The sequence below is a fragment of the Arachis stenosperma genome, chromosome 7 (assembly GCF_014773155.1).
Source record: "Arachis stenosperma cultivar V10309 chromosome 7, arast.V10309.gnm1.PFL2, whole genome shotgun sequence".
Taxonomy (NCBI): Eukaryota; Viridiplantae; Streptophyta; class Magnoliopsida; order Fabales; family Fabaceae; genus Arachis; species Arachis stenosperma.
Genome location: NC_080383.1, coordinates 9,959,371 through 9,983,122, shown reverse-complemented (window position 1 = coordinate 9,983,122; position 23,752 = coordinate 9,959,371). Strand labels below are relative to the sequence as shown.

The following is a 23,752-nucleotide window of genomic DNA, read 5'->3' as shown; positions in this document are numbered from 1 at the left end:
CCTTGGTGACTACAACCCATTCAATCAAATAATTTGGTTGGTAAATCAAATGCAATAAGAAAGGAAAAAAATTCATTTAACACAGCTCTGTTTTTTCAACTGTATTGCATAACCATAATGGTAGGAAATCCTTACTCCAAATGCAACCACAATAAACTTCAACTAAAATACAACAATGTAAGCAAAACACATGCATATTGATTATTGTCATCATAATGGACTAAGTAGGGAAAAAAATCAATTTACACAACTCTAATTGATCAACTGAATTGCATAATCACAATGGTTGCAAATCGTTACCCAAAAGTCAACCGCAATTTACTGCAACAAGAACACAGCAATGTTCATACTTAACAGCAATGTTCATACTTAACGTAAATAACTACAACTAAAAAACTCCTCAATACCAAGCAGTGACTAATACATTGCGGTCACTAAATCAGGATAAATCATGCTTTTAGAACCAATTATACTTGCATTGCACTAAATTCAGAAGACTAATTCCTTGAAATGGTCAAAGTGTCCTGTGCATCGACGCGAACAATGCCATGTACGATCCTTGTTTGTTGCCACAAGGCAGTGACGATGTTAACGGATCTCGGACATCGATCTGCACATGTCGTGTGTCACATTTATCATCAACGACATCATTAACGCAATCATAGTTCTTGAATGAATGTCTCTTGTCCTGCTGTGACTCCTTCACCTGCTGATAACATCATAATCCCCAATCAGAAACTATAATCATGCATAAAACCATAATGGTCATTCATCGCAAAGTGGTTAAGAGGAGTTTTACGCATCACACCTGTGTTAACGAGTAGAGATTTTTATTGAAAACACCATTCGTGGACGCGATGTCAATGGATTCGCTGCTTTCATGGAGGCTCCGCTGTTTTATATTTTTTTTTTTTTACACAAGAAGTCCGAGATCATCATTAATTTACCCTGTTCATGACACGGAAATTAGATGTTTATATTCAAAAAAATTATCTCAACAAAAGTGTTGTCTTTACCCTTCCGGTTCCTCATACCCGTCGCCGTAAACTTCCTTGTTCCACCCTTTTTAAAAGGCTGCCCAAACAGAGGAACATTCACATAGTTTAATGGTTTTTAAAGGGACACACACCGAACAAGATTCTCACAGCAGGAGCCTATTTCGAATAAACAGATCGTACCTTGGTATTAGGTCCTGAGTGGTGTTCGGACTTAATTGAGAACGACCTTGAAGAATTAGCAAACCTTTGTGGACTAAAACCTGAGTCCTTGGCTGATGCATTGCCGTATGATCGATCGCGAAGGTTGCCTTCCACACTATGCTGCATTAGATCTGGACAGCGCTTGTAGTAATGACCGTACTTGTGGCAATTAGAGCATGCTCTCTTCTTCCTCCAAGAAGACCTCTTGGAAGGGGCTCCTTTGCTTCTGACAACGAATGGATCGTTGATGCCTTCCACGTTAACATTAGGAGTTGACTTGCCTTGTTTGCGTGACTGCAGGCGGATAACTAAATTGACAAGTTCAGACTGGACTTCATCAAAGTCTGCAAGATCCTTGCAAGCAATATCACACAGCTTGTTGCAATTCGATGCCAATGCTCCAACTCGAAACTTTAAGACCCTTTCGATGTCATCATTCACAGGCATATCTGTGCTAATGAATTCGTTCTTTGCATTCTTTGTCCACCTTTTGTATATCAACGAATCTGGAAACTCAAGTATGTTTTCGAACTTCATGGCACAGAAGATATGACTACAGGGAATACCACGTGATTCAAACAGCTTGCACGAGCACGAGAACAGATTCTTACCTCTATCGACTTCCACCCGGCGATCTTTGGCCGGGTCTCCCAGAGCAGTCACACTGAACTCTACCTTGTCCAAGGTTGTGCTTAGTACCGTTATATTCAAAGCCCCTGCCCTCTGAATCTCATTACGAATTTCCTTGAAAATGTTTCGCGTGAAATAACAGGATGCAGATCTTTCATATACCTCCAATGAGGTAATCATCACAGGCTCTGAGCACTGAGACTTAAAGTCAGCTATTAATTCATTGTTTCTATACTCCTTTAAGGCCCTATCCAGGTTATGCATGAAGTCAATGAGGGTGTTCTTGCGATTAACATAAAATCTGATGAGAGAATTTATACCTTCACACTGTGATGTCGTCCTTATGTAACCGAAAAACTTATCCCGGAGGAAATAATGGGACCACATCTCACGGGTTTCGTACGTCTTCTCCATCCAGGTACTGCCAACAAGGTTGTGCTTATCCAAAATGGCTGTCCATCTCCGATCAAAGTCTCTCTGGTCGTTGTTGTCGTATATAAGACCCTTAAAATCGCGTAGGAAATTAGGATTCTTTATATTTTCACATGCATTTCTCTGCAGATGCCAGCCGCATAACCAATGGGTCGCATCAGGCAGAACATTCTTGATTGCATCTCGCATGGCAAGGTCTCCGTCAGTTATTACTGCTTTTGGACTTTTCCCACCCATCGCTTCAACAAAGGTTTCCAACAACCACTTATACGTCTCTGTGGTTTCGTCGGAAAGTAGGCCAGAGCCGAAGATAACAGTCTGCCCGTGATGATTGCATCCAGAGAAAATGACCAAAGGCTTGTTGTATTTATTCTTCTTGTAGGTTGAATCAAAGGCAACAATATCTCCAAAGCAGTGATAGTCGATAATCGACTGCCCATCTGCCCAAAAAATATGCTCCAGCCTTTCGTCACTAGTGGACGTATACTTTCCAAAGAACAGCGGATCGTTGTTTGACTTGCCAATCAAATAGTTTATTGCCGCATTGGCATCCCCGTTTTTAACTTTTGCCCGACGATAGCGATCGATGTGGTTGTACAAATCTTTCCGTGTGAAGCCAGCATGACGATATCCACCCTTCTGGAATGCAATATACCCCATAATATGGCAGCTCTTGACACCAAAATTATGAAGATTTTCCACTTGGACTCTATCACTCACAGTGAGACGACGATTGGCCGGTACCAGATGCGCAAATTGGGGTGGCGTCAGATCGTGGTTGTGAGATTCAACAAAACATGATACCTTCCATCTACCGCAACCGTAGTCAAGCTTTACCCTAAGCCGAGCTGGACACTTGGTTCGCGTTAGCGACCTTGCCTCCCTTGATCTATCATCCATATCAAGATACCTCATATTTCTCCAGCCCTCTTTGTTGCAAACAAGTTGCCTGCTAATAATTCGACCTTGATTATCCCTAACCACGTCGTCCTTCCTCATTACAAATCCATGCCAACAAGAATAAGCGTTATAAAACTGGCAGGCCTCATCCTCTGTCCTAAACTCCAGGTTGCAAATATCCTCCACCATTAGATCTGCTATTCTTTTTACCCCACAAACTTCTTCACTCTTGCTAGTAGAGTCCAGCGAATCCACATCGTCGTCTTCAGCATTGTCTTCTGCATTCGGTTGATAATCGAAATCATCACCCAAATCATTATCAGAATCATTCTTCACATCATCCTCGTTAATGGACATAATTTAATCCCTGCCATAATTTTACCCAAAAATGTCAATAAACGGAGCCAATGGCAACAACGAAGGGAAGCTAAAATAAGCTGCATGTAAAATTAAATGAACCAAATCCAATTAAACTAACCCAATTTAATTTCAATTCCCCAAACCTATCCACAACATAGAACTAGATAATGTAACTTAATTTCCAAATTCAAGGATAGCAACCCAACACCCTAAACAGAGAACCATTAAAAAGGCATAGACTATCATCCAAATTGAACTAATCTGGACATACCTTGATGACAAGCAGAGGTTGAGCTTCGGCGGAAAAAAAATGCACTGTCGGAGTCGGAGGGAGGTGACCTTTACCTAATCCGACGCACCTAATTCAAAGGCAGCCGAAAATTGATTGTTGGTAAACTAGCTTCTAGCAGCCACAGCTTCAGATCTACCAGAAGTTCTGCTACAAATTTCTCTATCGGAGCCACCTCAGTTTAGCGTTCGCCCTCTCCTCAGTTGACGTCGACGCCAATCCGACGAAAGCAGAGTACCAGTTCCGGAACCTGTTACTCGAAGGATATCATTCTTGCTAAATGGACGCTGGGTATCGAACGAAGGTGAAAAAATCAAACAGGGTTCGGTAGTGGGTTCTAGGATAACAAATTTCAGGGATCGGTACTGGGTATAGAACGAAGGCGGAAATGTATTCAAAGTCGAAAACCTTGATAAGCATAAACTACATTCCTTTTGGTGTGATATTTAGTACACAAGTTGAATAATGGGTAGTGGGTTCTATGCGTTTTCCAGGAAGTGAAAGATGATTTAAAGGCTTGTGACTTGTGAGACATGCATGTTGAATTTCAGAAAGTGATGGAGGGTATTTTATAAAATGAAAAACAAGTTAGAGTAATTATAAATGTTCCCCAATACATTATATAGTATATGTATACAATAATTAATGTAGTATTTGTTATAGTATATGTTCATTAAAGGCTTTTACTATTATCAATGAATGTATTAATGCAAGGTTGAAAATTTTTTTGATCAATGGCTGAGATGAAGACACATGTGCAGGGGTAACTTACCCACAAAATTGCCATGGGTTTGGAAGAAATCACCTAATATTTATGTTAGACTAGACTTTTATTTATATTAGACTAAATACTAAATAAATTTTTTAAAAAATTAAATCGTACTTAATAACTTATTACTATTAATATTTTTTTGAAAAAATTGGAGCCAATACCTCCACTCGCCCCGTATGTCCGTCCCTGTTTAAAAGATATCAGTCTTAAATCTGATAGAGAGTTCAAAGAAGAAAGGAGAGAGTAAATAAGAGAGAATGATACACTATTATTCAACCAGCTTACACAATACAATTACACTATTACTATATATAGCAACTGAGTATAACTAACTGGTGCCGACTAAACATAACAAATTAATTAAACTTAACAACCATCTCATGCTCTAATTAGTATAAGCTACACTTTCAACTATATTAGCTACTGGGGACTCATATACACTGTTATTTCCCTTCAAACTCAAGGTTGGTGAGGCTGTAACCTTGAGTTTAGCTCTGCAGTCAAGAAACGATAAGGAAGGAATGACTTTAGTAAAAACATCTGCAACTTGAGTTGAGTCTGGTATATGATTGACTCGAATGGTGCATTTTTACGCATAGTCCCTGATAAAATGGAGATTTAACTCAAAGTGTTTTGATTTCGAATGAAGAATTGTGTCAGCAGCTAACAACACATCACTTTGATTATCACAAGAGTTAGGGAGTTGTACTTAAGGAACATTGTAGCTTAGCCAGCAGATTCCTTATTCAGATCATATTAGCCACTGCCAATGCCACGGACGATACTTTGCCTTAGTACTAGAGCACGCTACAACAGTTTTCTTCTTGGAGAACCACGAAACTGGATTGAGACCAAGGAAGACACAAGTATCACTAGTAGACTTTTGGTCGTTAGGGTCACTTTCCTAATCTGAATCACTATAGGCAAGGATAGGCAAATTCTTTCCTTTCTTCAAATGTAAACCATGATGAAGGATTCCACTTAGGTATTGAAGGATTCTCTTCACCACCTTCTAGTGATCTTTTGATGGTGACTGTATAAATTGGCACACTCTATTAACTGAGTATGCAATTTTAGCTACCAACCATACTTCTATACAAAGAGGGATTATTAAAGGCAATACCTCCATTTGCAATGAGTTTTAGAGTAGATGACATGGGAGTTTTGCAAAGTTTGCAGCTTTTCAACCTTTCTTTCTTCAGAATATCTTGAATATACTTAATTTGAATTAGAGTTAAACTTCCGTCTGTTGTCTTTGTCACTTGCACACCAATAAAAAAATATAATTCTCCCAAATCTTTGAGAGCAAAGTTGAGCTTCGGCTAATGAATAATTTGATCAATATCTGAGCTCGAATCACCAGTTAAGATGATGTCATTGATGTGGACAAGAGCATAAAATCTGAATTGGGTTGTGATCTTTGTGAAGAATGAAGTGTCGGATTTAGTGGGGTGAAGCCTAAACATTTGAAAGCTCCGATCAGCTTCACATACCAAACCCGGGGAGCTTACTTCAGACCATATAGGGCCTTGGTCAGCTTACAAACCATGGTGGCATCACCTTGTTCATACTCTCTTGGCTGGTGCATGTAAACATCCTTAGCCAAGTTACCATGCAGGAAAACATTGTTGATATCAAATTGCTTTACAGTTCAAGAGTTGGCAAGTGCAACAGATAATATGATGCGAATTAAAGGCTGGTTTAATAACAGAGTTGTGCAGTGTGGTATCACTGTTAAGATATTTTTTGTTTATGCCAAAAACTTAAAAATATGTATAATTTATTTTTTTAGTAGTTTCCAAATACTATGGAATTAACTTTGCTGAACAAATTTTTGTATACTAGAATTTTATTAACCATCATGGAATTCATTTACTAATATGAGAGTCCAGTCAAAAGAGCGTCTCTTTGTATATACCTATGACCATAACAAATCAATGGCCCCATATATCTTCAATCGAGACATAAGTCTATGAAAAAGAAAACCAACACAGATTGGAGCAAATGAATGCTAAATAGTAATGGAAACAAGACATTATGCAAAAGCATCTAGTTAAATACAAAATTTGTTCAAATGTAAATTGCAAATTAAAATATATAATACCAGAAATAAAAATATATAGTTCCTCACATGCTAAATGAATTAAATCAAATTAAACACGTCATAAAATATTATTTTTCAAAAAATAAAAAAATTAAAGAACAACTATGAATAAAGAAATTTTTTTTATTAGAAGAAAAAGAAAACAAAAATCATTCATAAAATCAAATCAGAACTTATATACACACAAAAATTAGCAGAAGAGAGAACAAAATTATTTTTTATTTTTTAAATTCAACATAAAAATCAATAGAATCATATATAGAGAGGAAAAATTAGGAATTCCCTATGTGTGCAAAGAAATTAAAGGAGAATAAGAAAATACATAATAAAAGCGAAGTATCTACCTTAATTCATCGAATTCTTTTACATCTATCGGTGTATAATATTGCCACTGACCACTGTTATTAGAGTGGAAGCTATCTTAGACAAAAGAGTGGGGGTGATGGTTCTCATATTTTGGGTATAATAAAAAAAAAACTGAGGCACTTTAATATTGTTGCATTTACAAAATTATAAAAATAAGCAAAAGAAATTGTTGGATTTTAGATTGTGACAAAAACAAAGGAAAAAAATGTCTATATTTTTAACGTTGTACTTCACAGAAAGTAATTTCGTGCAACTAAATAATTTAATTGAATTTGGGATTTAAAACTGATTTTAAAAACTATTGTTATTAACTGATAAATACAACAAAATAAAATGGAGTAATTTTTTAAATATGTTTGGCAGCTCCATTAAATGAAGCTCTTCTTGAGAGTTGCATCAAATATTTACCATCTTTCTATGATATCTATTCAATAATTGAAATCGCAATATGGCCAGCACGCGTGAGAGTCTTATTAATGGGTGTGTTAAGAACACTTAGCTTGTTAAGAATTAAGATTAAGCTGGTTTAAAACAGAAAATCATTTTATGAAAAAGGGTTATATTAGTGAGTATGTTAAGAACATTCGTTTGTGTTACTTTTTTTTTCTTTTTTTTTTTAAATTACTACATAATTTTAGCAATTTTTTCGCTTAATATCATACAAATAAAAAATATCATACGCTCATATACTTTGATAATAAATTATCTAAAATCTAGAAAGTAGTTAATAAATCTATAACAAAGTGCATAATATAAATTCCTTAAACTTAATATAGCAAACAAAAAATAGATAGATGAGCTAACTTGTTATTACTCGATTTGAACTTCTTTAATTTATTAGTTATTTGAATAAAATTAAATTAACCCACTTTTAAATAAGATATAATTTTACTAGCTAGCTTGACTCATCATCTGTTTTTACTAGGATATACATGATCCGACCCGATCCGAAGATCCGATCTGACCCCGAACATTTTAAGGATTAATTTGGTGCAGTGTGTGATTTCATCAGGTTTAGAGTCAGGTAAGGATCTCAAAAATAGACTCGGTCATTATTTCGGGTCGGATTCGGGTCATAGCTCGGGTCATCCGAATTCGGCCCGGTGGCCCGGTCATCATACACAATTAATATTTTGTGTTATTAGTGATGGATAATGACTATTTTTATGTGGAATTTAAGTATTGTAAACTTTAATATTTTGTGTTATTAGTCATTATATGACAATAAGTTATAAAGTGCATAAAACTTTAGACTAATGGCATAATAATATTGTGTTATTTGTATTGATTTAAAAATTTGGTGTTATTAGACAATATTAGCATTGATTATAGCTATGCTTTAATTTTAGAGAACGGTTGGTTCTTGTTATTATATTTTTCTAAGTAAATTTTATCATGTCAAATAATAATTGGAGTATTGGAAATTTGGATACTTTCACATGCTAAGTTACAAAGAGATATCAAGGTAATGTAATGTTAATGACCCGGTTTTCACCCAGTTTTTACTCGGTATAATCATGACCCGAAAGTGTGGAGGTTTTATCGGGTCTAGGATGGGATTCGAGTCTAACAAATAAACCCAACATATATTTCGGGTCAGATATAGATCACATCAAATTCGGTTTCACCCGACCCATGATCACCCCTAATTTTTACAAACAAACTGAGTCTATTTATGAATCACAACTCATTTTAATAAATCTAAAATAGATGCACATAAATAATTACGAATAGTTAAAAATCTTTCTTCAATCAATAATTGATATGGCAATATAGTCTTTTTCTATATAATCTCCACAAGGCTTGAACTTGTTTTACAACCTCTCATTCCTAGTGATCTCTATCTCTACATTATCTCTTGCTTCATATTAATTATTTGCTTTTCTTGAAACATGGCAATATCTGGTAAAATTAGTGTTGAAGTTGTGATCCAAGTACCAGGTTTAAAGTTCTTCCAAATTTTGGCAAAGGAACTCCACAATATCCAAAACATTTGTGAAGGAGTGCATGGAGCCAACTTGCACCAAGGTGATGACTGGCACTGCACTGATTCGGTCAAAAATTGGACTTGTCTAGTAGGTAATTAAGCTTTATTTCATTAATAGAAATTATATTTGCATTATTTTAATTGTAAATGAGAGATTCATTTAGAAAAGCTAAAAGATTAATGAAATTCGTCTTTCTAATAATTTTTTATATAATTAATTATGTGAGATTATTTATATCTAGTTTAATTTAGTTTATTTAAAAAGTGATTCTTAAGATGATTTTTTTTTTCAGATTACATAAAGAGAATATTTTTATATGGTAAAATTACTAAAATTTGTATAAAAATATTGATTATGTTATTAATATTTTGATATTTAGAGAATCAATATAATTTTATAAAATGTTTTACAATTTAAAATAATCAAAATTTTCTTTCAAATAATTAATAATAATTTTTTTCAACTTAAAATGATAAAGCTTTGGTTATAATCTTATTTTTTGAAGTAAGATATCTCTTTATTTTTGGTTATTTATTTTAATTAACTAATTATTCTGTAAAATAATAGATGGTAAAGTAATTACATGTAAAGAGAAAATTGAAGCCATCGATGAAGAGAAGAAGTTGATTCAATTCAGCATCTTTGATGGAGATATCGGTCAAAATTACAAACTCTTTAAAAGCAATGTTCAAGTGACTGAGACAAACAATGAGAGTGCTAGTATTAAATGGACTATTGAATACGAGAAGATCAATAAGGATATTAAAACTCCATACGGCTACTTGGAATTTTTAGAGAAGGGTACTGTAGAAGTTGGTGATCATCTTCATAAGGCATAGCTCTCCAACCATTATAATTAAAGAAAAAAAGTATATCATCTATATCTATGAATAATAATTTATGTTGTGTTTGGCTTGAGGTTAAGTGTGTTAATCTAAATAACGCAGCGGTGCAATCATGGATATGCATTAATGTTTGCTTCATCATCTGTTAGTTCATCCTTTATTGAATGGAATTAACTTATTTCATGTATGTTAATGGTTTCTTGTTGAGTGTACCAAGTTATATATACTAAGGTTATTTTTATATCCATTATTCATGTGTGCCTTTTGTGTTAGGTGGTTTTATATTACACTCAAATTGGTTTTCAAATAATTTTAGATTTTAAACACTTTGACTTCTAATAAATTTTTATCATTTTAAAAAATCTCCAAACGTCAATTTTGTTTTTCGTGTTATTTCAACGGTTTAACTGCTATTATATCCAAAAATAATAACTCTAAAAGTAAAGATAGATCTAAAAATATTATCATAGGAGAACAATAATATATATAATATTAAAAACTTATACAAAAAATTATATAATGTAAAATATATTACAAAAATATACCGATGGAGAATATATTTTAAAGTACAAAAAATATGTATGTACTTTTTATTAGCGAAGTGGTCGATTTTTCGTATCATAAAATTTATTGATAATGGAATCTGTGTCAAATTTTTAGCAATTTTCTTTTCAATATAATTAAAAGACAATTAGCAAGAAATTCATCTTTTATTTTGTTTCTGAGTTATTCTTCACAATATTCATAACTGAAAAAGATATTTCAGTTGTAGTAGTTAAAACAGAGAGAATTAATACCAAATGAATTAAGAAGGACACTCACAAGAAGTAAAAAAATTCACTTTACGGCTCCGAACACTTTAAGGACTAATTTGGTGTGATTTCATCGGGTTTAGGGTCGGGTAAGGGTCTCAAAAATAGACCCGGTCATTATTTCGGGTCGGATCTGGACCATGCCTCGGGTCACCCGAACTCGGCCTGGTAGCCCGGTTATCATACACAATTAATATTTTGTGTTATTAGTGATGGATGATGGCTATTTTTATGTGGAGTTTAAGTATTGTAAACTTTAATATTTTGTGTTATTAGTCATTATAAGACAATAAGTTAATGTTTTATATTTAAAATGCATAAGACTTTAGACTAATGGCATAATATTGTGTTATTTGTATTGGTTTAAAAATTTGGTGTTATTAGACAATATTAGTATTGATTATAGTTATGCTTTAATTTTAGAGAATGGTTGGTTCTTGTTATATTTTTCTAAGTAAATTTTACCAGGTCAAATAATGGTTGGAGTCTTGGAAATTTGGATATTTTTACATGCTAGCTTACAAGAATGTATCAAGGTAATGTAATGTTAATGGCCCGGTTTTCACCTGATTTTTACTCGGTATAATCGTGACCCAAAAGTGTATAAGTCTTATTGGGTCTAGGATCGGATTTGGGTCTATCAAATAGACCAGACATATATTTCGGGTCGAGTCTGAATCACATCAAATCTAGTTTTACCCGACCCATGAACACCTCTAGTTTCTACTGAGTTGATTTATAAATCACATTTCATTTTAATAAATCTAAATTAAAATAGATGCACATAAATAATTACGAATAGTTAAAAATATTTCTTCAATCAATGATAGGGGTGAAAAAAAGTCAGGCAGCCTGCTAAAGGCCTGTAGTCTGGTCTGTGTTTGGCCTAGCCTAACCTGACTTGTTAAAAAATAGGTACAGATTCAGGCTCTTATAAAAGTCTTATTATGTTAATAGATTAAACTCAAACTCACTAATTAGTCTTATTGGCTTGTTCAAGTCTGCATAAGTCTGTTAATATATAATTACATATATAAATAATTTTTATTATTAACAAAATTATGAGATATTTTAAATTTATTATATTTAATTATAAATAGTTTTACATATTTTAAAAATTTTAAAATTTAAAATTTTTTATAAATATTAAATATAACATATTATATATAAATATGTTTATTAAATAATTTTTTTAAATAATATTTTTATTTTTATGAAAAAAAATTATCAGACTTTTTAACAGGTTTCAGACCAAGTCAGGCTGAATAACATGGCAGACTTAGTATTTTAAAAAAAGCTTATAAAAAACTGCAGGTCAGGTTCAGGCCGATTGACTACGTAATAGACCAGTCAAACCTGTTTTCACTCCTAATCAATGATTGATATGGCAATATAGTCTTTTTCTATATAATCTCCATAAGGCTTGAACTTGTTTTACAACCTCTCATTCCTAGTGATCTCTATCTCTACATTATCTCTTGCTTCATATTAATTATTTGCTTTTCTTGAAACATGGCAATATCTGATAAAATTAGTGTTGAAATTGTGATCCAAGTACCAGCTTCAAAGTTCTTCCAAATTTTGGCAAAGGAACTCCACAATATCCAAAACATTTGTGAAAGAGTGCATGGAGCTAACTTGCACGAAGGTGATGACTGGCACTGCACTGATTCGGTAAAAAATTGGACTTGTCTAGTAGGTAATTAAGCTTTATTTCATTAATAGAAATTATATTTGCATTATTTTAATTGTAAATGAGAGATTTATCTAGAAAAGCTAAAAGATTAATGAAATTCGACTTTTTAATAATTTTTTATATGAAAATTACTAAAATTTGTATGAAAATATTGATTATGTTATTAATATTTTTGATATTTAGAGAGTCAAACTTTACTTATAAATAATTAATAATAATTTTTTTCAACTTAAAATGATAAAGCTTTAGTTATAATCTTATTTTTTGAAGTAAGATATCTCTTTATCTTTGGTTAGTTATCTTAATTAACTAATTATTGTGTAAAATAATAGATGGTAAAGTAATTACATGTAAAGAGAAAATTGACGCCATCGATGAAGAGAAGAAGTTGATTCAATTCAGCATCTTTGATGGAGATATCGGTCAAAACTACAAACTCTTTAAAGATAGTGTTCAAGTGACTGAGACAAACAATGAAAGTGCTAGTGTTAAATGGACTATTGAATACGAAAAGATCAATAAGGATGTTAAAACTCCATACGGCTTCTTGGAATTTTTAGAGAAGGGTACTGTAGATGTTGGTGATCATCTTCACAAAGCATAGCTCTCCAACCATTATAATTAAAGGAAAAAAGTATATCATCTATATCTATAAATAATAATTTATGTTGTGTTTGGCTTGAGGTTAAGTGTGTTTATTTAAATAACGCAGTGGTGCAATCATGGATATGCATTAATATTTGCTTCATCATCTGTTAATTCATCCTTTGTTGGAATGGAATTAACTTATTTCATGTAATGTTAATGGTTTTTTGTTGAGTGTACGAAGTATGTATACTAAAAGGATATTTTTATCCATTATTCATGTGTGCCTTTTTTTGTTAGGTGTTTTTATATTACACTCAAATTGGTTTTTAAATAATTTTAAATTTTAGACGCTTTCACTTCTAATAAATTTTTATCTTTTTAAAAAATCTCCAAACGTCATTTTTTTTTTTGTTAAAACTGTAATTATTTTGTGTTATTTTAGCGGTTTAATGGTTATTATATCCAGAAATAATAACTCTAAAAGATATCAGTCTTAAATTTGATAGAGAATTCAGAAAAGAGGAGAGAAAAAATATAAGAGAATGATAAACTGTTGTTAAACCATCTTACACAATACACTTACACTATTACTATATATAGCAACTGAGTATAACTAATTGGTGCCGACTAAACATAACAAACTTAACAACCATCTCATGTTTTAATTAGTATAAGCTTCATCCATATTAGCTACTGTAGACTTATATACACTGTCATTCCCCCTCAAACTCAAGATTGGTGAGATTGCAACCTTGAGTTTGGCTTTGCAGTCAAGAAACGATGAAGAAGAAACGACTTTGGTAAGAATATCCGCAACTTGAGTTAAGCCTGGTATATGGTTGATTTGAATGGTGCATTTTTCTGCATAGTCCCTAATAAATTGAGATTTAGCTCAAAGTGCTTTGATTTCGAATGAAGAATTGGGTCAGCAACTAACAACACATCACTTTGATTGTCGCAAAAGAATTAGGGAGTTGTACTTAAGGGACGTTGTAGCTCAGCCAGCAGGTTCTTTATCCAGATCACATTAGACACTGCCAATGTCATGGATCAATATTTTGCCTCGGTACTAGAGCACGTTACAACAGTTTGTTTCTTAGAGGACCACGAAACTGAATTAGGACCAAGGAAGACACATGTACCACTAGTAGACTTTCCGTCGTCAAGGTCACTTTCCCAATCTGAATTACTATAGGCAAGGATAGGAAAATTCTTTCCTTTCTTCATATGTAAACCATGATGAAGGGTACCACTTAGATATTGGAAGATTCACTTCACCACCTTCTAGTGATCTTCTGATAGTGACTACATAAATTGGCACACTCTATTAACTGAGTATGCAATTTCAGGCTTGGTCATAGTGAGATATTGCAATCTACCTACCACACTTCTATACAAAGAGGGATTATTAAATGCAATACCTCCATTTGTAGTGAGTTTTAAAGTAGATGACAAAGGAGTTTTGCAAGGTTTGAAACTTTTTAGCCCTGCTTTCTTCAGAATATCTTGAATATACTTAGTTTGAGTTAGAGTTAAACTTTCGTCTATTGTCTTTGTCACTTGCACACCAAGAAAGAAATGTAATTTTTCCAAATCTTTGAGAGCAAAATTGAGTTTCAGTTGATGAATAACCTGATTAATATCTAAGCTCGAATCACCAGTTAAGATGATATCATTGACGTAGAGAAGAGCATAAAGTCTGAATTGGGTTGTGATCTCTGTGAAGAGTGAATATTAAATGGATGGAGAAAAAGATGGAGAAAAGACACAAAGAACAGAAAAGATGCAGTGGAAACATAAAAGGATAGATAAAGGTTTTTCTACTAGATTTCTAGGAAACTTGTTCTTTGAAACCTGGGTCACTAGAAGGGTTTTTCTACTAGACCTCTAAGAAACTTGTTCTTAGCAACCTAGGTCACTGGAAGAGTTTTCTCTACTAGACATTTAAAGAACTTATCCTTGACAATCTAGATTAGAGGGATGAAAATTGATGAAACCGCCACGCCGAGTCACCTTAGTATTGGATCCATCAATCTTCTTCATGCAACAAGCAAAACAAATCACTTACCTCACTTAATCACATTAAAAAAACATGCATAAAGCACTAAGAAAATTTTATTCATAAAAAAAAACTGTTCCAAATTGTCGCACCAAAGGTGTTTGAATAGGCCCTTAACAAACTAACTAAAAGATAAGATAAGATAACTTAATTTAAATTAGATTTGATCTTATTGGGTTAGATCAGATTTGATTCAAATTTAAAATCCTAAAGATATGATAACTAATTTAAATCAGATTTGATCTTATAGATTAGATAAGATTTTATTTAAATTTAAAATCCTTAAAAATATTGCTAAACAAATCAGAAGTAAATCAAATCTTCCAACAAACTCTAACAGGAAAACAAACTAAAATAAATGGCTAAAAATTCAAAAATTAATAATAAATTATGCCTCCCACTGAATTTAAAAGGCATTATTGGACTTCTTGCTATCCTGACTTAATCCAATGATGAGCCTTATAAGCTGCTGCCATTTCATCACCACTATTCTTGAGACGAACTCTTGATCTCCTTGATGTCCAAGATTGACATGGTATAAAATTTTTCTAATATTCAGATCCTTGAATATGATAAGATTATCATTTTACCCGTTATCTCTAACATGACTAAAATGCCTTCTTGATCAGGTATTAGACACTTTATAATATTTATGTTGTAGCTAGGTATCTTAATCTACAATGTTGTTGGAAGGTTTTGTTTTTCGATAATCCATTAGTTTTCAGGTGCTCATACATGAGAATGGAATCTCTAGATACCATGCGAGCACATAGTTTGAGTTCTCGTTCATCGTCACATACCAAAATTGCCTGAATCACTTGTTCTGCGTCGGTAGAGAAAGGATGCAAAGCAAGGGATGCATAATTCATTTTCTACGAATTGGGATTCAATTCGAGTTAGTTGCCATGGATGCCTTATGGATTGGTTTAGAGGGGTAGAGAATGATGCAAGATTTGTCGTTGCCCATGATTGGGCTATAGAAATACTAATTAAAGGCAAGGGCTGCGAATGATGTAGGTTGTGATGCAACGGCAGCAACAAATACTATATCAGATGTGCATGGATCTACATTAGTTGCTCCTCCGGGAGACCCACCTATGTGCAACTGAAGCAATCGTGTGCAACTGATCTTGCGTTTTTTTCTTTCTTAAAAATTTGTTGTAATGGCATAATTGAGCTTGGAGCTTCATAGCCTATTACAAAATTTAATGTTCTGAAGAATATTTTGTTTGTCGACCAAGAGAATAGCTTCCTACACACCCTCCGAATTTCCTGTTTAAAAAGAATAGACATACTCTATACTTTCTGTAATTTAGGTAGAATTGTGACACTAAATGCCACAAATCTTATTGAACGGCATTTTGAAAGAGTTTAATGTATTTGGTAATATTTGATTGGATTATTTTCCTTCATAAACTCATTTTAATATGCACTTCTTGTCCTAGGATAGTTTGATGTATTATATAAATGCATAATTTTTTTTTATGTATCATTATATAAATTTAGGTACTATATTTAAGTCTTTCTATTCAGATAAAAGACTTTACTAAAAAGTTTTTTTTGTCTAAATATGCAAAAAAACAAAACAAACACTATCCTATATTCGAGCAGATAATTTGCTGAAAAACTAATTATTAACAAACAAATATGCCTAACAATAAATTTTGCATATCACAAGCAAATATCAAAGCTCCCATAAAATATAATAGAGTAGTGCTAGGGAGCCAATGGCACAAGTACAATGCGCTAAATCTTTGGTTTATGAATAAAATGAATATCACCTTAAAAAGTTAATTTTTGATTCACCAAGGTTCAAACTCTTAACTTTCCAGATCTGGAACTCTAATACCATGTCCTGAAACCACTCATCCCAAAAGTGTAACCTGATAGGACAATGTAACACTAATAATCATATCTCTAATACTTTCTAAACCTTCATTGTACACATTGTACGCTTAAGTAATTGGCTCCCTATACTTTCTCAATATAATATTAATGATTGTTTGCTAATCACCAGCATGAGTAAATGTCATGAATTTCATCACAAAATATTGTAGACAATAATATTAATAAATTCAAGAAACTACCAAACCAATTAGGCTCCTATCCATCACAAAATATAGAGAATTAAAGGGTATAATAGCTTTGCAGTAACAACTTAATGAAAGTCCATGGGCACAAGAAAATAGAATGATTAATGTTAAAGAATGACACATAGTGGTTTCTTAAATAACAACGCCACTCAACAAGTTCTCTGGTATTGCAAAAGAGATGCAAAAGTATGAAAATAGTGTTGCAATTAAGTGGACATCAGCATTGTTCGACACTACCAAATTTATCTTAGGATTCTTGGTGTGGTGCTTGGCGTGCCTGGCGTGCTTGCCAGTCCATAACATCATTAAGATCAGAATGTGCTTCCTCAATCTATTGAATGGAGAAGTTACCAAAGACATTGCTGCTTTTGCCCTCACAATAACATCATCTAGCTGGCATGAATCAGTAACAAGTTTAATCTCATGATTTTATCCATGAAAGAGTTTCATAAAACACTGATAATTATTATAAAATACATCTAAAGGTATAATTCTTAATCACATCTCAATTATTGATGTAATGTGAGGAATTAATAACATATCAAATAACAGTTTATTTTGTTAGGCACCTGTCATTGACAGGTTTAATTATATACTCACCACACCAAATATGTTGATCTTAAACTCATCCTCAAGTTACACCCATGAAAGGACCCATCCAGTAGAATTATCACTGCCACCACAGTTAGGAATCCCCTTAGCATCCACGATTGGCCATTCCGAAAGGTCTGCTGGTAGCTTGGTTTTCTTATCATGGTAGTACGTGTTAACTATGTTGCAAAGCTTCAAAGTCTTCGAAACAGAGTTGTGCAGTGTGGTATCACTGTTCATATATTTTTTATGTTTATGCCAAAAACTTTAAAATCTGCATAATTTATTTTTTTAGTAGTTTCCAAATACTATGGAATTAATTTTGCCGAACAGGTTCTTGTATACTAAATTTTTATTAACCATCATGAAATTCGGTTATCATTTGATTATGGTCCCTTATCACGAACAAATCAATATGAGAGTCCAGTCAAAAGAGCACCTCTTCATGTATACCTATGACCATAACAAATCAATGGCCCCAATATCTTCAATCGAGACATAAATCTATGAAAAAGAAAACCAACACAGATTGGAGCAAGTAATGGAAACAAGACATTATGTAAAAGCATCTAGTTAAATACAAAATTTGTTCAAATGGTAAAGGAATTAAATCAAATTAAACACGCCATAAAATACCTGAATAAATAAAATATATAATTCCTCACATGGTAAAGGAATTAAATCAAATTAAACACGCCATAAAATATCATTTTAAAAAAAATATATTAGTATTTGAAATTAAAAGAGCAACCATGAATAGAGATTTTTTTTTCTTAAAAGAAAAAGAAAACAAAAATATCCATAAAATCAAATCAGTAACTTATATACACACAAAAATTAGCAGAAGGGAGAACAAAATTACTTTATATTTCTTAAATTCAACATGAAAATCAGTAGAATCATATACAAAGAGGAAAAATTAGAAACCCCTATGTGTGCAAAGAAATTAGAGGAGAATAAGAAAATACATGATAAAAAGAAAGTACGGATTTCTCTACACTGGTGTGATATTGCCACCGATTACTGCTACTAGGGTGGAAGCCATCTTAGACAAAAGAGTGGGGTGATGGTTCTCATACTTAGGTATAATTAAAGAAACTGAGACACTTTAATATTATTGCATTTATAAAATCATAAAAATAAGCAAAAGAAATTGTTAGTTTTTAGATTGGGACAAGAACGAAGGCAAAAAATGTTTGTATTTTTGACGTCATAATTTACAAAAAGTGATTTCATGTAACTAAATGATTTAATTGAGTTTAGGATTTAAAACTGATTTTAAAAATTATTGTTATTCACCGATAAATACAACAAAATAAACTGAAGTAATTTTTTAAATATGTTTGACAATTCCATCAAATGAAGCTCTTCTTGAGAGTTACATCAAATACTTTGCCATCTTTCTATGATATCTATTCAATAATTGAGATGGCAATATAATATTAATACATAACAATAGGAGGGGCCAGCACGCTGCACGCGTGATTTTATTTGTTTTAGATTCTGCATCGTAAGAAAGCCTTCAATCATATTTTTGTAGATAGGGGTGGGGGAGCAGCATTCAAGTGATAAATGATAAATCTCATCTTCTGTTCTCAATATTTCATTGAATTCATGTCTTTATATGGATAGATAGAGTCTTATTAATGGGTGTGTTAAGAACACTTAGCTTGTTAAAATTAAGATGTTTAACAGAAAATCATTGTATGAAAAAGGGTTATATTAGTGAGTATGTTAAGTAGAACATTCGTTTGTGTCACTTCTTTTTCTTTTTTTTTTTTATTTATTACATAATTTTAGCATTTTTTTCACTTAATATCCATACAAATAAAAAGAGAATTTTTTCACATACAAGCGTTTTTTTATACGAGTCTTTATAAGTGCACGTTCTTCTTCTTCTCTTTTGTTTCTTGCCTTCTCTTTCTCTTTCTTTAACCATTACTGCATGTTTTTACTGCACGTTCTTCTTCTTCTTGCTGCACGTTCTTCTTCCTCTTCCTCTTCTTTTTCTTCTTTTCTTTCGTTTCTTGCCTTCTCTTTCTTCTTTTTCAATCGTTACTCACTGCACCTTCTTCTTCCTCTTCTTCTTCTTCTTTTTCTTTTCTTTCGTTTCTTGCCTTCTCTTTCTCCTTCTTCATTTACGTGCTTTTCTCTCTATTTTCTTTCTTCGTTATTCTCGATTTCCGTTATTTTTTGACATCAAGCTCTGAAATCGTTTTTGAAGAAGAAGAAGCAGTAGAATATGAGGAGGATAAAGAGAAAGAGTTCTGAATTATGCATAAGGTGTATTTTGGGTGTATTTCTTAAATCTTTGGGTGTAGTTTTTGTAATCCTTTGGATGTATTTTTGTAATCCTTTGGGTGTATTTTTATAATCGTTTGGGTGAATTCCTGTAACCGTTTAGGTGTATTTCTATAATCCTTTGGATGTATTTCTGTAATCGTTTGAGTGTATTTCTGTAATCATTTGCGTGTATTTCTGAAGTTTCATTATCTTCAAATTTGGCAAGAAACTCGTTTTCATGGAGGAAGAAGAAGAAGAGTCGTTTATAATGCATGGTGAGTAGCGCGCTTTGGAAACAGGAAGTGGTTGAATAACATGCGTTTATTTACTCTTAAATGTGGGAGTGTAATGCGTGTTTTTTGTTGGGCATGTACCAACTTGTAAGTCAAAAAGACTTGTATGTGTAGCAGACCTCAATAAAAAATATCATATATTCATATACTTTGATAATAAATTATTTAAAATCTAAAAAATAGTAAATAAATCTAATAACAAAGTGCATAATATAAATTCTTTACACTTAATATATCAAACAACAAAAAATAGACAGACGAGCTAACTCGTATTTATTCAATTTGAACTTAATTATTTAATTTATTAGTTATTTGAACAGAATTAAATTAACCCATTTTTAAATAAGACAGAATTTTACTAGCTAGTTTGACTCATCACCCGTTTTTACAGGCGAACTGAGTCGATTTATGAATCACAGCTTGTTTTAATGAATCTAAAATAGATGCACATAAATAATTACTTATAGCTAAAAATCTTTCTTCAATCAATGATTGATATGGCAATATAGTCTTTTTCTATATAAGTCTCCATAAGGCTTGAACTTGTTTTACAACCTCTCATTCCTAGTGATCTCTATCTCTACATTATCTCTTAATTGCTTCATATTAATTATTTGCTCTTCTTGAAACATGGCAATATCTGGTAAAATTAGTGTTGAAATTGTGATCCAAGTATCAGCTTCAAAGATCTTCCACATTTTGGCAAAGGAACTCCACAATATCCAAAACATTTGTGAAAGAGTGCATGAAGCCAACTTGCACGAAGGTGATGACTGGCACTGCACTGATTCGGTCAAAAATTGGACTTGTCTAGTTGGTAATTAAGCTTTATTTCATTAATAGAAATTATATTTGCATTATTTTAATTGTAAATGAGAGATTCATCTAAAAAAGCTAAAAAATTGATGAAATTCGTCTTTCTAATAATTTTTTATATAATTAATTATGTGAGATTATTTATATCTAGCTTAATTTAGTTTAGTTAAAAAGTGATTCCTAAGATGAGTTTCTTTTTTTTTTTTTTTTGTTCAGATTACATATAGACAATATTTTTTTATATGGTAAAATTACTAAAACTTGTATGAAAATATTGATTATGTTATTCATATTTTGATATTTAGAGAGTCAATATAATTTTATAAAATCTTTTACAATTTAAAATAATCAAATTTTCTTACAAATAATTAATAATAATTTTTTTCAACTTAAAATGATAAAGCTTTGGTTATAATCGCATTTTTTGAAGTAAGATATCTCTTTATCTTTGGTTATTTATCTTAATTAACTAATTTATTGTGCAAAATAATATATGGTAAAGTAATTACATTCAAAGAGAAAATTGAAGCCATCGATGAAGAGAAGAAGTTGATTAAATACAGCCTTTTTGATGGATATATCGGTCAAAACTACAAACTCTTTAAGGACAATGTTTAAGTGACTGAGACAAACAACGAAAGTGCTAGTGTTAAATGGACTATTGAATACGAGAAGATCAATGAGGATGTTAAAACTCCATACGGCTACTTGGAATTTTTAGAGAAGAGTACTATAGAAGTTGGTGACCATCTTCACAAGGCATAGCTCTCCCAAACATTATAATTAAAGTATATATATATATTCATCCTTTATTGGAATGGAGTTAACTTATTTCATGTATGTTAATGGTTTCTTGTTGAGCGTATCGAGTTATGTATAATAAAAGGATATTTTTATCTTTTATTATGTGTGCCTTATGTGTTAGGTTTAATTTTATATTACATTAAATTGGTCTTTAAAAAACTTTAGATTCGAGACACTTTGACACTTCTGATAAATTTTTATCACTTTATAAGTCTCCAACGTCATCAAAATGTTTTGTTAAAACAACACTTTGTAGGTGAAATCATCTCTGTTTTCGACTGACGCCAATGTTCATCAAAAGAATGATCATCTCCATCTTTATATGTAACATCGTTGTGGAGAGAAACATACTTGAAGATGCGATGCGATTCATCAATAGCTTCTTGTATAGTGAGAGAGGCGAATTAGTCGCTCTATATCTTAACAATAGTTATAACAATACAGTTATATTTATATAACCAACCTGGTATTTCTGAGCAGCACTTGCATTTGAAATCATTTATCAGAAATTAATCAGAAAACCTTGGTGATATATCTTGTGTTATTACAAACATAGAGTTAAACAAGCTGTTCCCTTCAATACCTCTGGTGGCTGAGGAGGACTCTGTCTACTTGTGATCAAGAAACTTAGCAGGTTCCAAGCTTGATGCAATCATTGTTATAGATAGTCCCAATTCCAAACCATTGACACAAGATGATGTGCTGGAAGCAATTGATAAAGGAGGCAAAGATGCTTTTTTATTTGGATCAGAACCAACCACGTATTGGGTGTGTATGTCTAACCAATTCAATCAAATACTATAACATGATCTGGTTGTTCACATTGCATATCTATACATCAGTAAATGATGATGAGTTCCCGGTTTTCTATTTTTGGATTCCTAGGATCTTTATATACTAAATTTTAATGTTGAAAATTCATAAAGTTACATCTTATTATGATGTTCCTCACAGAACTTATTCTGAGTCCATTGAATAATTATAGGTGCTTGATCCAATTGATGGCACACGTGGATTTGTAAAAGCAGGCAAAGCCTTATATGTGGTAAGTGTCAATAAAGGTTGATTTGAGTCTCCATAGACACTGGAATTTTTTCATATGATAGCATACAATATAGACAATTCTTTGAAGCTTCCGTTTGCAAGATCTCCAATATAAACCTTTGTTTGTGATAGTGCTTATAATGTATATTCTGCCTATGGTATAGTTCATAACACAACGGTATATCTATATCAGAAGATAAGGTATACTTGCATTGAATTTATTTTCTTTGTAGTATGTCATAGGTTTATTTAACTTTTCAAGTTGGTGTAGATTTCCAATGATGGGAAGATCGAGGAGAAGGTCCTGGTGGAAGCTTGTAGCTTGCTTTGCTTCTTCTTACATTTCGATAATGGAGAAAATAGAGTGGTGCAAGCCAAAAGAAGAAGCAGCAACATCATTAACATAACTCCTTAGAGAGCTTGAGATAGAGACAAGAATTGGATCCGGGATAATGCTGAGAAGTGTGAAGTTGTAAAACAAGCTTTTGAAAAATGCAAATGGAAATAAATGAAATTATGTCTAATCTCAACTAAGAATGGAGAAGTAATTCTGTTTATATACTATAGCCTATAGAACTATCATATTTATGCTGTCTTAAATCTTTATGTTAGTTGTTAGAGGATTATTTATTATTTTGATAAGTTTATAAACTGATTATTTAATATTTAGTATAAATTTTATTTTTATATTTAAAAGTTTAGTTGTCTCGTTATCTAATATTTAGTATAAATTTTATTTTTATATTTAAAAGTTTATTTGCATTAATTGTCTACTATTTTTCAAATAA

At 32.2% G+C, this 23,752-nt stretch overlaps 3 protein-coding genes and 2 long non-coding RNA genes across 6 annotated transcripts; 3 read left to right on the top strand and 2 right to left on the bottom strand.

Annotated features, from left to right (window-relative positions):
* Positions 1–296: 296 nt before the first annotated feature.
* LOC130939371 (protein FAR1-RELATED SEQUENCE 5-like) lies at positions 297–3,518 on the bottom strand. The gene is made up of 4 exons (XM_057867482.1): positions 1,179–3,518; positions 555–706; positions 408–434; positions 297–321 (listed from the first exon to the last, which is right to left on the bottom strand). Exons 1-4 carry the CDS (start codon positions 3,516–3,518, stop codon positions 297–299), a joined length of 2,544 nt encoding a protein of 847 aa, XP_057723465.1.
* A 5,338-nt stretch (positions 3,519–8,856) lies between these two features.
* LOC130940406 (MLP-like protein 28) lies at positions 8,857–10,132 on the top strand. Its single transcript, XM_057868536.1, has 2 exons — positions 8,857–9,131; positions 9,608–10,132. Exons 1-2 carry the CDS (start codon positions 8,945–8,947, stop codon positions 9,877–9,879), a joined length of 459 nt encoding a protein of 152 aa, XP_057724519.1. The 5' UTR covers positions 8,857–8,944; the 3' UTR covers positions 9,880–10,132.
* A 1,980-nt stretch (positions 10,133–12,112) lies between these two features.
* LOC130940791 (MLP-like protein 43) lies at positions 12,113–13,277 on the top strand. Its single transcript, XM_057869030.1, has 2 exons — positions 12,113–12,396; positions 12,726–13,277. Exons 1-2 carry the CDS (start codon positions 12,210–12,212, stop codon positions 12,995–12,997), a joined length of 459 nt encoding a protein of 152 aa, XP_057725013.1. The 5' UTR covers positions 12,113–12,209; the 3' UTR covers positions 12,998–13,277.
* A 3,867-nt stretch (positions 13,278–17,144) lies between these two features.
* LOC130942093 (uncharacterized) lies at positions 17,145–18,817 on the bottom strand. Of its 2 annotated transcripts, none has more exons than XR_009070813.1 (3): positions 18,693–18,817; positions 17,734–18,228; positions 17,145–17,526 (listed from the first exon to the last, which is right to left on the bottom strand). It is a non-coding gene; the product is annotated as an uncharacterized LOC130942093 (long non-coding RNA). The 2 variants fall into 2 exon arrangements; XR_009070814.1 differs by having other exon boundaries at positions 17,734–18,177.
* Positions 18,818–20,825: 2,008 nt separating this feature from the next.
* LOC130940771 (uncharacterized) lies at positions 20,826–23,580 on the top strand. The gene is made up of 4 exons (XR_009070405.1): positions 20,826–21,117; positions 22,477–22,688; positions 22,906–22,965; positions 23,236–23,580. It is a non-coding gene; the product is annotated as an uncharacterized LOC130940771 (long non-coding RNA).
* Positions 23,581–23,752: the final 172 nt, after the last annotated feature.

What these genes read in the sequence shown, in the direction of transcription:
- LOC130939371 (XM_057867482.1), bottom strand. Translation starts at nt 3,518, where the DNA reads ATGTCCATTAACGAGGATGATGTGAAGAATGATTCTGATAATGATTTG. An exon ending in ACTCAGGACCTAATACCAAG is followed by an intron (nt 707 to 1,178) that starts GTACGATCTGTT and finishes TGTTATCAGCAG; the next exon opens with GTGAAGGAGTCACAGCAGGA. An exon ending in AATGTATTAGTCACTGCTTG is followed by an intron (nt 322 to 407) that starts GTATTGAGGAGT and finishes TTCTTGTTGCAG; the next exon opens with TAAATTGCGGTTGACTTTTG.
- LOC130940406 (XM_057868536.1), top strand. Translation starts at nt 8,945, where the DNA reads ATGGCAATATCTGGTAAAATTAGTGTTGAAGTTGTGATCCAAGTACCA. An exon ending in AAATTGGACTTGTCTAGTAG is followed by an intron (nt 9,132 to 9,607) that starts GTAATTAAGCTT and finishes GTAAAATAATAG; the next exon opens with ATGGTAAAGTAATTACATGT.
- LOC130940791 (XM_057869030.1), top strand. Translation starts at nt 12,210, where the DNA reads ATGGCAATATCTGATAAAATTAGTGTTGAAATTGTGATCCAAGTACCA. An exon ending in AAATTGGACTTGTCTAGTAG is followed by an intron (nt 12,397 to 12,725) that starts GTAATTAAGCTT and finishes GTAAAATAATAG; the next exon opens with ATGGTAAAGTAATTACATGT.